Source organism: Trachurus japonicus, chromosome 8, assembly GCF_045865225.1.
Source record: "Trachurus japonicus isolate A0001 chromosome 8, Traja_1.0".
Lineage (NCBI taxonomy): Eukaryota > Metazoa > Chordata > Actinopteri > Carangiformes > Carangidae > Trachurus > Trachurus japonicus.
Genome location: NC_140914.1, coordinates 15,870,707 through 15,884,812, shown reverse-complemented (window position 1 = coordinate 15,884,812; position 14,106 = coordinate 15,870,707). Strand labels below are relative to the sequence as shown.

The 14,106-nt window shown below is 43.1% G+C and overlaps 1 protein-coding gene across 1 annotated transcript in view; it reads right to left on the bottom strand.

Annotated features, from left to right (window-relative positions):
- coro7 (coronin 7) overlaps positions 1-13,596 on the bottom strand; it is a 113,243-nt gene extending 99,647 nt beyond the window's left edge. The window contains exons 1-7 of the mRNA XM_085784229.1: positions 13,405-13,596; positions 10,329-10,425; positions 9,553-9,633; positions 9,289-9,359; positions 7,859-8,045; positions 6,661-6,737; positions 2,381-2,431 (exon numbers count right to left, since the gene is read on the bottom strand). Of these exons, the coding sequence (XP_085640355.1) occupies positions 2,381-2,431; positions 6,661-6,737; positions 7,859-8,045; positions 9,289-9,359; positions 9,553-9,633; positions 10,329-10,425; positions 13,405-13,464 (624 nt within the window). The 5' untranslated portion in view covers positions 13,465-13,596. The remainder of the gene's footprint in view (positions 1-2,380; positions 2,432-6,660; positions 6,738-7,858; positions 8,046-9,288; positions 9,360-9,552; positions 9,634-10,328; positions 10,426-13,404) is intronic.
- Between the last annotated feature and the right edge of the window lie 510 nt (positions 13,597-14,106).

The following is a 14,106-nucleotide window of genomic DNA, read 5'->3' as shown; positions in this document are numbered from 1 at the left end:
TCCCTGAGTGTCCTGGTGGCCCAGCAATAAGAGGCAACCATTTAAAAATGGATCATTTCATGGCAGACCAGCCACAGGGGACGGAGGGGTGTCCCATTCTTATAGAGGATGCTTCTTGACGCTGAGTTTGAGTATGGCACGGAAGAGACAGAGAGAAAGACAGAAAGCAATTGGAATTCACAAAAGAGACAGTGAGTGAGCAGGAAACCTAAACTAAACAAAAACTTGACCAGCTTCATTTGGCTCGTCTTCCACTGTGGCTACTTTCTAAACTTAAGAAAAAAAACACATAGATCTGTCAGTGAGATACTCAGGTGGTGGTCACACACAGATTTCATTTACAGCTGAATGCTGAAAAGCGGTGATGACGGACTGTTAACTCTTGTACTGATGACGAGCTTTAATTAAAAATCTGTCAAGTGTTGATGGAGGAGTGACGGGAAATGAAAAACGCTGCACTTGTTCAAATCCTATCATCGTCTGCAGTGGTGGAGAAACTATTCAGATCATTTACTCCAGTAAAAGCAACAATAAAACTGCATTAAAATACTAATCACATTTCTGCATTCTGCATTACACTGATATGACACAATGTAATGTAATAATAAATTAATAAAATAAAATGCTGCATTTTAATTAGAGTATTGCTTAATATAAGCAATTTCATATATTTTTGATGTAAAATTGGAGTTTGCCAACTAACTATAGCTTCCAAATAAATGTAGAGAAGTAAAAAGTCACACTAAAATGTAGTGAAAGTTTCAACATCTGAAATACTCCAGTTAAGCTATTCTAGCGAATGTAATCAGTTGCATGTCGCCGCCACCAGTGGCCCAGTACGGTAATTGGGAACTGGTGTAAAGCACAAACCAAAAAAAGTAAAACTTAAAAAACACATTCCTAGTTTCAAATCTGGCTTAAAACCTTTCACATCCATTTTCCCCCTTTCTCCCACATATGGCCTGCTGCTCACCACTGTCAGCTATCTAATGAAGTCAGAAATGACATAGACTTGGCTGGAATGTCCCAGCAACAGTTCGTCCCCGCCACCAGTAACCACTGGGCTCTTACTGGAGACGCCATTTCAGACACAGAGATAACCAAATACTGATCCAGTCTAAACTAATGAGTCCCTCTGGCTGCACAAAGTGATTTAACTGCAACTTCAGGGCAATTTTATTTGAATTACTTGAAGCCATTTGTTAAACAGAGCACATGGAGCGACCCCTGGACCCGCGGATAGAATTTATTCATGCATTCATGGTGTGTTGCATGAGCAGTGACTGAGAAGGAGACGGAGAGGTTTCTTGTAATGCATAAGAATCAAATCGACTGTTGAAAAGCAGCGCGTTAAAACAACTACAGTGCTGATACACCTGATGTAAACACCCACGTTCAAATGCTGGAGAGGAGCCAGCCGACTCGGCTCATGTTACTAAAGCAAACGCAGACACACATGCACTGTGCTCACACTCTGTTTTGTAAAAAAAAAAAAAAAAGTTGTACAGTTGTGCATGTGCCACAAAGAAAATAATCCACCTGTACCTGTTTCACTGTTGGCTGCCTGCCTGTCAGAGTCAATGACATCACATCAGCTCTGAAACAGTACGCCTTTCACTGAAGGTGTCAAAAGTTTAGAAGCACACATTCATACAATACGACACACGGTGGAGCGTACACACAGTCACACAGTCTACGTACTCAAGTACACGGACGTTTCTATACAGATGTGCCTTCCAGGTATTTCTGTGGTCTAGTACGTAATCTGCTGCAGCATGTAGTGTTTTTGCAGGATTCCTTGTATGGACAAATGAAGAGAGCCCACGGCCCCGAGGCGGTGCCAAGCATCTCAGTAATTAAAACACCCTGGGAGGTCCAGCATTGAAAAGTGTGAGAATATTTGCTCTACACTGACCAGCCTCTCACAACACCCTACCCCCCCTCCATCCTCACTATATTTTCATCTTTCCCTCAACACACAAATATCCTACCACTCCACTTTCTCATCGCTGCTGGTTGTGACAGTGGCCAGCGCGGCTCAGCCCCAGTTGTCATTGATGAGAGATTTCCAATAAAAAGGAGGGTAAAAAAAAAAAAAGGAGTGGTGCGAGTGGAGAGGTTGATGTGTGCGCTGGTTTGGTGTGGGATCGGTACCCGTGGGAAGAGGAGAGCGGTAACTGCATCCATAAATCAACGAGAGTGGTCAGTGGTGAGCTCTTTGGGTTAATGTCAACATGTTTACCAGTGGATGTAGTGGTGGAAAAAAACAGCTTATAGTAAAAGACAGTGGAGTGACAGGAGAAGGAAACTATTTTATTCTACCTTTTATGTTCCATCTACTTTAAAAGGGTTTTCCTAAGGCTTTTATAAGTGGACTTACCTGAACAGGTGTCAGCTGGGCTCTCGGGTCAAACACTCGCAACATCTTGTCCTACACGGGCAAGAAGAAAGAAGAAACTTTACTGAACTGAAGGGAGTCTGGAAGCGATTCATATTGCATATTAGGATAAATGATACAGCGTTATAAATCAGCTCAGCACTGTCTGAGCTCAAAAAACCATTGGTTTTAAATCACATTTATGGTGGTTAGTTGGCAACTTGGTTCCTTCTCGTTCTCAATGCTTCACTATATGGGCAGAACGCAAAGTAAAGTAATAATAACATGTGAGGGCCGTGAGGAAAGTCTGCGGTTTACTGTGAATTCTCCCTTTGTGAGGAGTGTGAATGTGATGTGCAAAGGAGGTTCAGGAGCAAAAAAAAAGATCAGGATTTAAGGTTCTCACGAAGAAAGGAGGAAAAGAATTAGAGCCTCTTCAATCAGCTGTAATTATTTCATAGAGGCAGAAATATGGAAGTTAAATATTGAAAACATTGACGTCCCTCCACCTCGGTATAATTCAGAGAAAGAACAACACGAGCTCTCTGAAGTTTGCTTGTGTATCGGTGTGATCTCACTGATTCGTCGTGACCCCTCGGCGGCCTCGTGTGCCTTGACCCCGGGCCAGCCCAGGCACGCATTCGGCATCAATCACGGCAGCCAATCACAGAGGTTCCCTCCGTGATTGAGAGGAAATGGGGCCTAATGGGATCAGGCTGTGACCGGGACGTGCACGTCTGCAGCTGTGTCACTCAATACCGCTGTGTGACTGTGATCACAGCGGCGCACTGACATAAGGAGCTGATAGCAGGTAATAAGTAAAAGCACTTAGACTACACACTTCACAAACATGTGTCAAAGGTAATCAGGAGGCACACAGTGACACAATCAAGCGCACACACACACACACACACACAGAGACACTATGCCAGATTTGGCCACGCACAATGTAAATAATGCATTTTACGCTGTCAGGATGAATCCAGTGGTGAAGTGAATGTGAGAGCTTCAGCATCTCTTGGCTCTCCTCCTCTCAGCAGTCCAAAGGGCCATTTATTTTCTGATTGTTAGCTTGAATAGCAAACATGGCATTTTCCTAATGTGCCATTTCTTTCTCTGCCTCTCTTGCTATCTGTGTGTGTGTGTGTGTGTGTGTGTGTGTGTGTGTGTGTGTGGTTGTGTTTGTGTGTGTGTATGTGTGGCCCACCCACGAATCTGATGCCCCTAGGCTATGTCTTCAGGCCGCTGTGACCTGGGCCTAAGCCAAAGGCTCAGAGAACAGTGTGGGAACACATACACACACAAGCACACACACACACCAATAGGGTTTCCCAACACATGACCTGTGCATAAGATCCCACCTGTGGCGAAAAGGCCAAATTTTGGCTAAAGGCACCCCTGACCTCTCTCAGCATTCTTTGTGTATACCGGCACCAGACAAACAAATCTAGATAATGTTGGTTGCTTAACCAAGGCTGCTACTAAAAATATTTTTTAGGATATCAATCTCAATAGGGTGTCAATTTGTAGATACATTTTTTGATTAACATATGAATCTTTGATCTAAAAAAAGGCAGAAAATTGTGAAATATGATCAATATAATTTCCAGTACCCTGTTTTGTATTAGCAACGGTCTAAAACACAAAATATTTAGTTGACTGTCGTATAAAATAAAGACAGGCATTGAATTCTCACATTAGAGAAGCCCGTATTCAATTCAAATATACTAAAACAGTTTGATCCAATTATAAAAATAGTTCCCAATTAGATTTCTGTTGATCAGTGAGTTGATTGATCTACTAATCATTGCATCTCTATAACCAACCATCATCTGTACATACAATCCTATTCAGACTGCTTTATTTCTATTCTTGCAAATACACTGAAAATGAACAAACACGCACAAGATTCTACTGCACAAGATTGCAAATTGCCACATTCAAACACTGGTTTATCGTCCTAAGTGTTGCCGTGCAGACTATGTATGAGAGTGAAAACTATCTGGCTGTGCAAACACACAAATGAAGAGCCACTCGCATACAGATGTGTCCACTAGGTAACCACACAAACACACACACACACTCACAAAAACTTAGGACAATAACTCATATAATCTCTCTCTCACACACACACACACACACTCACACACAATCTTGACTCATAAATGACAGAGTTTGTGTTTGTGTGTCTGTGCTGAGGCAGCAGCTGTTTAATCAAAAGCGATGGAGCCTCATTCTCAAGCTGCTGTTAATGAGTTTTCACTGCTGGTCGGCTGCACACCACTTTCACATGTATGTCAACACACACACACACACACACAGTCGCTGGGAATCTTCTCTTCTCTCACCAAACACACTGCGCTGCCACCCTAACCCCTTCCCAATCTCCCATGGTTACCAGTGCCAGAGCCGATTTGTGACCCTCAATTTGAGGCTGCGGGATGCCTTCGTCAATTCATGTGTCCCACTCTTCACTGAGAAATATAGTCTGTCGCCCAGTTATAATGTGACTTTTTAAAACTAAAAGTGGGACCGTGGACCATAAATCTGGTGACACCTCATTTCCAGACTGCACGCCGCCCAGGCCGGTCCATCATACAGATAAACACAGACTTTCCTCCGTCCCTGCTCACACTACCTGTGGACTTCCCTTCCCAAAACTGAATGGCGCCTTTCTCCCTGCTTGCGTGTCATAAATATACATCTTTCCAAGTCCAAACGAGGCCTGTCATGATTCCTGCTCTTTGGGGTGGTGGTCTCCCCTTCATCTCCCCCGACCTCAGCCCATGTGCCCCAATGTTTACCCTATGGGAGGGCCGTGGGGATTGGACCCACATGTTGGCAGGCCTTATTTGCTTTAATAAGCTGGATTGGAGAGATTGAAAGGGGTCTTTTGGGTTAAATGACACCAGAGCCCAACAGGAGGCCCCCCGGCTCTGATCTTGGCTCACATTTCCCCCAATGCTCCCCTTTCTTTTTCAGGTGCCTTGTTCTCTAAAGTCTGCACTGGGGCCAGTGGTAGCTCTGCTGAGGATGATTATCCTGTCAGAGTAAATGCCATGATTTGGATGTAGCCTGTGATGGGTGGAGTAATTTGTTACTTGTCAGAGCAAAGACAAACAACGGGGATTGGCCTGACAATCATACCTGTTAACTACGCACATGTGATTGGATTCTTTGTGTCAAAGTTTATTTTCCTCTCAAGCACAAGTTAGCTCATCATGCCTTGTCTAAAGAATACACCGGGGGGCTTGTGGATCATTTTCATATCAATCAGACTGTGTATGGTTTCAAAACAAAAGACGCATTTACATGGAGACATTTTCTCTAGTGCAAAATCTGCAAGAAAATGCCACTAGCTTTTCTAATAAAACAAATATAATCATTAAACAATCCCACCTGAACTCATAAATCCCCTCTTTCTCTGCACTTTACTCTTAAACCCATACCACCCCACTCCTTTCTCCTCCTACACAAAATATTAACAACCTAATGGAAAGCCCCTCCAGCTCTGTGATTGTTTCCTGATGACACAGATGAGAACGGTGCCATACCGATGCAGAAAAGTCCAGTGGGACTTTCTCTCTTCTCGTAGCTTCTCCCTGTACGCCACATAACCACTGTACATGTCAAAGGAATTACAGTGCTTGTCCAGTTCCTGATTAGACTTCGACTTGCATCAGGGGATGGTGGGGTTGGAAGGGGGGAGGGGCATACATGCTATCCACTGGGGATAAGGGAGGTTAGGGAGGTCAGGTGGGGGTCCAGACAAAAACAAAAGCTGTGATGGATTTATCCTTCACATGCAGGCGTGTGCCCTTATTAACGCCTTAATTGCCGAGTTACTTCAGTTTCAAATCTGATGAGGAAAATTTCCACAGGCCTTATATCATCTATGGCCAAGACTTTTCTTTTTAACTGCTTTGTCATCATTGTTACCATACTAAGACAAATTGGCTTTTGCGTCATAGGGATAACTTTTCCTGTTAAAACTACTCACTAATTCCTAACGCAATGTGTGATGTGAGCTCCACCCTTTTTATGAGCATCAACCCTGTTGATATGTTGATGATATAAACCTCATGTAAGCAGATAAGGGGGCTGCGGTCAGTGTCCAATGAGGCACGCAGTGCTGAATGTGAGCCAATGGCGGCATCTAGTGGTCACATATTGTAACTACACAACACAAACCCCCATTCAAACACAAATAAAGTTGGTTAGAGGATAAAACAAACACACATTTCAAGGTCATTGTACAATATCTGGCCTAAAGTCGCCCTCACCTTGCAGGAGGAAGCCAGCAGCGAGCCGTCCTGTTTCCAGCTGAGACTCTGCAGCTGGTCACTGTGCTGCTCCAGAGCTGCAGACACACACATCAACATCAGAGAGGTGAGAGGAGGAAAGGACTACAGAGACACACGATGCCCATGTTAGACAGGGAGAAAAACATGGCAAAAAAAAGTTGAAACCATGATAATGCAAACAATGAATGAACACAGAAAGACTGCACATACAAAAACAAGACAAAGAATATGGCTGTCTAACATCTGAGAGGTCACTGAAGGAAAAACACAAGGAAGCCATAGATGAAGCACACACAATTACACACCAAGACAGGGATGATTTACACCAGAGAATGGATCATATGTCTTTATAAGCTTAGACATATGAGAGAAATGATGAGCGTGTATTAGCTTGCAGTGTCCTAAGTGAGCACAGCACAGCTTGTGTGGATTGTTCATTTTCACCATGATACCAGGCAGATGAGAGGAGATGAAAGTGTGCTTGTTAAGACAGTTACACACAAAGTAGTGCCAACATGAACTTAGATAGTAGTGTGGAGAAAGTAGAACCCAAACACATTTAAATATAGATTTCAATTGTTCAGAGCTTGTTCCTCATCTACGTGTGAATGAGGAATAATGGTGATGAGAGACAGTGTGTGTCTGTGTGTGTGTAGGGGGGTCAGCTCATGAAAAGTTGGATCAGCAGTGAGCAGCAGCAGCCAGGCCAGCTGTCATGGGATGGGAGGGTAGAGGGAGGGGCAGGGAGGGGGCACAGTGTTTGTGGGAGTGGGGTGAGGCCAGAGGATAGTGACAATATCCTGAGGCCAGTCTGGGGAGACTGGGACCAGGACTGCAAAACCAAAACATTACCTCTGCTGCTCCGGCACTTAGACAGAGCCACAGGGCTGTAAAACGTAGGCAGTGTCAGTCAGACAGTCCCCAACGAAAGAAAGGAAAAGCCACCACTTCAAATATATATTTGTGTTACACACAGAAACAAAGCAGACCACAACAAAAACTTGGAGACTTAACTGACAAAGACTGAAATGTTCAATGTAAACAGACAGTGCAGGATGTACGACAAACACTTTGACAAAGTCATTTTCTTGTGATGTGTGCTCTTTAATTCAAATAAAACTAAACGCACAAATAAAATGTTTGTATATGAGCGGCTCATGTGTCCTGCTGTAGCTACCTGCTAGCGGTGCATCCGGGCGGCTGGTGTCCCAAATGAGGGGAGACTTAGTGCTGCCGACAGCCAGCAGGCCAGAGGAGGTGGGGTGAAAGAGCACCAGCTCCACCCTGCCCTGACCTGGGCGCAGGGTCAGCTCTGGACTACTGGGCTGCTCCGACTCTGGATCACACAAACGCCACAGCTTCACCTGCATGAACAGAGAATTAAATTAAAGCAGAAGTAAGCGATCCGGTCGTTTTGACTAACTTCCTGTCAGCCGATGGAGTTAGCAGTCCCCGACCTCGTCCCTACGTCACCACATGCACGCGCATCCCTTGGCTGCACACACAGAGAGGACCGCCCCTTTATGCCGTTCTCTCTCCTCATTGAATAAAGGTTGTAGGATACAAGGAAAGTTTTCTCCTCGGCTTACAGCAGAGCAGAGTGACTGACAGACCCGTGTTTCAGACCAAACACTCTATAGAAGTGATTGCTGTCGGAAGATACAACTATTTAAGACTTATATTTACACAAACATTCCACTTACTTCTGCTTTAAATAAAATAATATAAAATGATAGAATTGTGATGGATGTAGTCTTCACATGTTGGGTATGTAAAGTTAAATGCTCATGATCGGGATGTGCCAATGTACCAATGTCTGTCTCTGGCCACATCAGACAAAAGAGACTTATATAACCGACTGCATGACCATCTGCTGATTGTGCCGATTGTGGTCGCGCATTTCTCCTACAGTTAAATCCTCCAGATGGAGAGGATTGCTTCAGTATGCAGCTAAAATATCGGGATGCAGCATCACAGCCAGAGATGAGGAGACCCTTCAAGAAAAATATAGTCCTTACATAAACCATCTCTTGTCTTGTGAGTGTGCATTTGAATCTACAACCAAGTCAGGTTTGGATTTCTGTCTGATGAGAGCTTATGAGGTCAAGTTCGTAAAATACACCTCTGAGCATTCTCTCAGTTTCACTCTTATTTCACATCAGCAAGCTGGTAAAACAATATGCCCTGTTGGCAAAAGATAAGATGAGTGAAAGTGAGCTGCAGATGCCCGGGCACTGCGGACTATGTGTGTGTGTGCATGCGCCATAGGTCTATGTGTGGCAATAGTTGTGTGCGTTTAGGGTCTCTGAGGTAAACCAAGCTGCTGCGTCTGAAGATGCAGCACCACACTCAGCAGATTCCAGTAAGCCAGGGCACCTGTGGCCGAGGATAATGTGCTGAGGGGAGAGAGTCTTCAAAAGGCTTAAGTAACAAAAACCCAGGCGGTTCATATTGCGATCAAAGTCCAGCCAGGAACAACAGAGCCTGGGAGGATGGAAATGCACTCCAGTGTAAGTATACCTCAGCAAAATAAAGAAAGATCAATACAGAGACAGAGAGATGGAACAAATGAAAGACAAATAGAAAAGGCAGCATTGAAGAGCTCACCGTTTCATCTGCGGAGCATGTTGCCAGGAGACTCTCATCAAAACGAGAAAAGTCCATATCAGTCACAAGATCTGGCAAAGAGAAAGGAAAACAAATGAAAAATAAAAATTGCGTCACATCTCTCCAAGTTGACTTCCTTTCTGAGCCAAGACATTTGCATTTTTAAAAGACAAAGGAGTCATTTAGGTCTGGAGTGTTTTCTGCAGAGGGAAGGGGAGGTGGAAGAGACGACAGAGGACTGCAAAAGTGTGAAGAAAAAACTACCAGAATGGCAAGAAATCTGGGTGACAGTCCATTGTCCATCTGACCCTGGTTTGACCGAAGACAGTCCCAGCATACCTCCACCTGTAGACACAGGAAACATCACACACACAGACAATGACATCCATCACACTTAAGAACATGCATTTCCGAGGTTTTGTTAGTGTCAATTCGGGCCGGTTGGGGTTCTGCAACTAAATGAATAAAGCTTTAGTAAACAGAAGGTCCTGTCTCTCTTCCTGGGAAATGTCTTGTTTTTGGCCGCGCTTTCTGTTTGATGCTGACTTGATTCAGCCGTTCTCCACATTCTTAGCTGATTAAATGAACAGAACGTTACGAGACAGAGTTGTTTTCGAGGTAAAATCATGCAAAACCACTGATGTGCGTTCCTGTCGAGGCAGTTTTTCGGCAAGCAGTCATTTGCCTCGAAAACAACTCTGTCTCGCAACGTTCTGTTATTTTATAATAGCGTGGTGAATGTGCAGGCCACAACTTGTCCATGAGAGCTTTTTGGAGTTGTTGGATTGTGTATTTGATGAGTTTGATGAGGGAAACCCCAGAAATCCCATTATCCTCTGTAGCGTAGCTCTGAGCAGCTCACAGCTCTGCTCCGCCGTTCTAAAAACAGCTTGCACTGACAATTAAAGGCAACAAACCTACTGCTATGACCATAAGGATTATGGCAATGGGCCAATGTGCCAAAATGTTGAACTATCCCTTTAAGTAAGAGCTGAGCGTCCTCTTTTTTGGAAATCAAAATATGGTCACCCTAGTCTTACCAGCCTGCTCGGTGTTGAAGGCCACCAGCTTGGAGTTTGCTTTGATGTGGTTCCCCTGGCAGGAGAAGGAACCAGCACGGACGTTGTTGATCCATCCCTGGATTTCAAAAGACATAGAGAGCAGAAGTCAGAGATCATAGCAGGTGAAACAAGGATAGAGGAAAAACAAGCATCATTTAGAGTTAATGTTTCATCATCAGACCACAGTGTAATGGAATTTGACGAATGAGGAGAAGTGTCACAAGTGTTCACTTGACATGTACAAACAAGAGCACACCAGCAGGCTACACTAAAGAATCCATCCAGTAGTCAAATGTAGCATATGTGTTTCCTTATACTAAAGAGCACAGTGCTTTCACAACCAAACTGAGAGAAAGACATAAACAGGAAGGCTCTGGCTGAGAGCACGCGCACACACATGCACACACACGCACACACCCAAAGTGGCTCTGAATGAGCACAGTGTTGAGGAAGTGGAAGGGCTCCCTGCGTTGCACAGCACAAAAAGACTCCGAAAAAACCTCTTTCATAACATTAACAAGGCAAGAGCAGCCAAGAGAGGACAGAGTGTCTGCGCAACACGCTCCAACAACGACCGCTTCACCGCTCCTCCGAAAATTTGTTAGACCGAGCATGACAGACATTTGGCCTACAGAGGGCACTTAACAGCTGAGACGGCCTGGAGAGGAAAAAGATGTGTTACTGCTCTGTTCACACACGCATGCGCATCACAGCACACTTGTGAGCGTGTAGTGTTCATCTGTTTTTACTTGATTAGGTATTCTGCATGTTTGTCTGTCAAAAGAAGACACATAGACAATCGATACAAATGTTGTTTGTGTGTCAGAGGCTTGCATTCACCTTTCATTTGGAAGAAATATTCTGTAAATAAGACTTTTAAACCTCTTCTGATTTAGCCATACGAGTATTGCTCAGTATCATTATCAGGATTATAGGTAAATTCCTCTGCCACAGGCCAAGTTTTACCTGTGTGATATTATTTTCTCCCAAAACAAATCTTGGTAATACTTCAAACCAGTGGGATGGGGGTTGCTTTTAATCATGTAAAGCACTTTGTGCAGATTTTTAATGTATGAAAAGTGCTTTATAAATAAAGTTTGATTTGATTTGTAAGCATCTTGCTCCAGAGATAGAGGGGGCTGTATCACAAGCATCCTAACCTGAATGGATATGAATGAATATTAAGGATTTTTTAATCTCATTTACAGTAGTCTGGAAGGCATTTTCTGCACATAAGAGTTAGACTGATCACCTTTTTATGATTCTTCAGAGTTACGGCACTAGACTGTGTTCATGGGTCTATAAAGGGAAACCTCAGTACCAGTGAAATCAGGTGCCACTATTAATTCAGTTTTCATTATTCTCCCTAACTATGTGGAATATTCAAGCTGTTCTGAATCATCTGAGGAGTAAATGCCCCCAGGGCCGTTGCTAGGAATTCTGGGCCCCCTTAAAGAATACTAAAGTGGGCCCCTCCCCCTAACTTTTCCTTTTTTTTTCTTAGACTACGTATGTATTATCGTTTTTTATTTAGCCTACCTTGTTTTGATGCTAATGCAGCATTACACTGCAAAAACTCAAGTATCTTAGCAAGAATATTTGTCTTATTTCTAGTCAAAATGTCATTTCTAGTCAAAACAAATCTCATTATACTTAAAATAAGACACATCATATTAAAAGTAGCTTGTTTTTAGACACGTTTTACTTCTTTCAAGCATATTTTCACTTGGAATAAGTAGAAAAAATCTGATAGTGGAGCAAGTTTTTCTTCCTTATTACAAGCACAAAAAACTTACTTTCACTGGCAGATTTTTCTATTTATTGTGAATTTAAGTGAAAATTATCTAAAAACAAGTTAATTTTTAGGTAATGAGTCTTATTTTAAGTGGAAAGAGATTAGTTTTGACTAGAAATGAGACATTTGGACAAGAAATAAGACAAATATTCTTGGAAAGATGTTGAGTTTTTACAGTGTGCTATGAGTATTAGTCAGGGTCTTACGCAGAATAAATCAGTCATACAAAGATTAGACTACTGGGGTTTTTTATGGGCCCCACTGGGCGCTGGGCCCCTAGAATTATCATCACCTTTCTCCCCTATACAACGGCCCTGAATGCCCCACTCATGTTTTGCTTCTGCCAATCCTTGTACACCTGCCCCTCTTCTCACTTGCCTCATCCTCTCTCTTGTCCAATGTTTAACTCTTGTCACATGACTTCATGATTGGAGCAGCCACACATATTCAGTGGTGTGCTGAATAAAGGGCTTGTTGGGACATTGGCAGCGACAAAATCTGTCTCAGACCCTGTGCAGAGATTGGAGAGATATCAAGACCATCCTGTGCCTCCTCCTCCTGTACATACCAGGCATTTCACTGCCTCAGTAAAAACAAGGCATTACATAATGCACCTGAGCCAGAAGAGCTGCGGGGGTAGCAACTTGAAAAAAAAAAAAGAAAAAGAAAAGGGTCAAGAAGATGACAGAGAATGGCAGATGTTCACATTTGTATGCAAGGCACTCCACTCCAGCCCAGTCCAGACAAGCCGCCTCTTGCAGCTACATGACAGCCATCATTGACAGAAAAAGTATCTTGATAATAACATAATTTATCACATTTGCCAGTCAAATGTGTATATTTCCCTTTGGCTCACACAGAAAATCCGTGCAGACAGAGATTTCCATGCGTGCCATCAAAAACTGTTGACTGGTGGAAAATCAATGAAAAAACTCAGTGAGCTATAGTATAATGGCACTATGATGGACGTCACTGCAACATCAGATGTTGGCTAGCAGCTCCACACAACCACATGGCTCGTAGTTTTTTGTTTTTTTTCACTACTAGCCTTCAGTTCAAGTAAATACTAGTGGACGGGTTAAAATTCTCTGTACTTCTCTCAGCGCTATGCAGCTTTCCAGATGCAGGAAGTTCAACATCCCTTGCAGGCAAGCAGGCAGGCAGGCGTTCCCCCCAAAACACCACTTTAAGTAGCACGGCTATTAAGCAGCGCTAATGTTAGCTAGGGAAAACTGTCAGACACTCGCGCAAGCTACTCACATCTTTCTTGGCAATTTTCGGAGTGGTGTTTTTGAATTTGGAGGTCTTAAAGCGATTCATGCTGCCCCTTCTCAAATTGACTTTCGTGCCTTCCGGGTGTCTCTCTCTGTCGAGCTGGTTGGTAGCCTATAATACTACTCTGCAGAGGCTTTCTGCTTCAGCTGACAGCTCAGGTTCTCACGAGCGGCGTGTGCTCGCTTTGCTCCTCGGAGCTGTCCGACTGGGTGGGTGGGGTTCTGCTTCTCACGGACAAGAGAATAACCCCCCGCGCTGCTTGGGTATAAATAAATCCCCTAAATGTTTTTGCACTTTTATACTGCACTTAATTCTTCACCTGTGTTATTATCCTCATTGAGAGTTTAAATAAATAAATAAATAGTTTTTTGGTACTGAGCGGGATTATAGGTTATACTCAGAAGTGATTGATAAAGATATGTACGTGCTGATGAATTGATTGAGGGAACCCATGACTGATACTATTATTTTTGATATATTGTTTTTGTTTAGTCTTTGTCTTGTTTTGTCTTTTTTGTTTGTTTGGCGTGTTTTTTATTTTTTATGGTTGCTGTTGCTGATCTCTTTTTTCTCTTTTGTTTTCTTCTTAAATATTCTAAAATTTTGGTTTTCTGATTTATTATTATTTTTTTTTTATTTTTACGTGTATATAAATCTTTGATTGTCTGTCTACTAATACCACTTGTA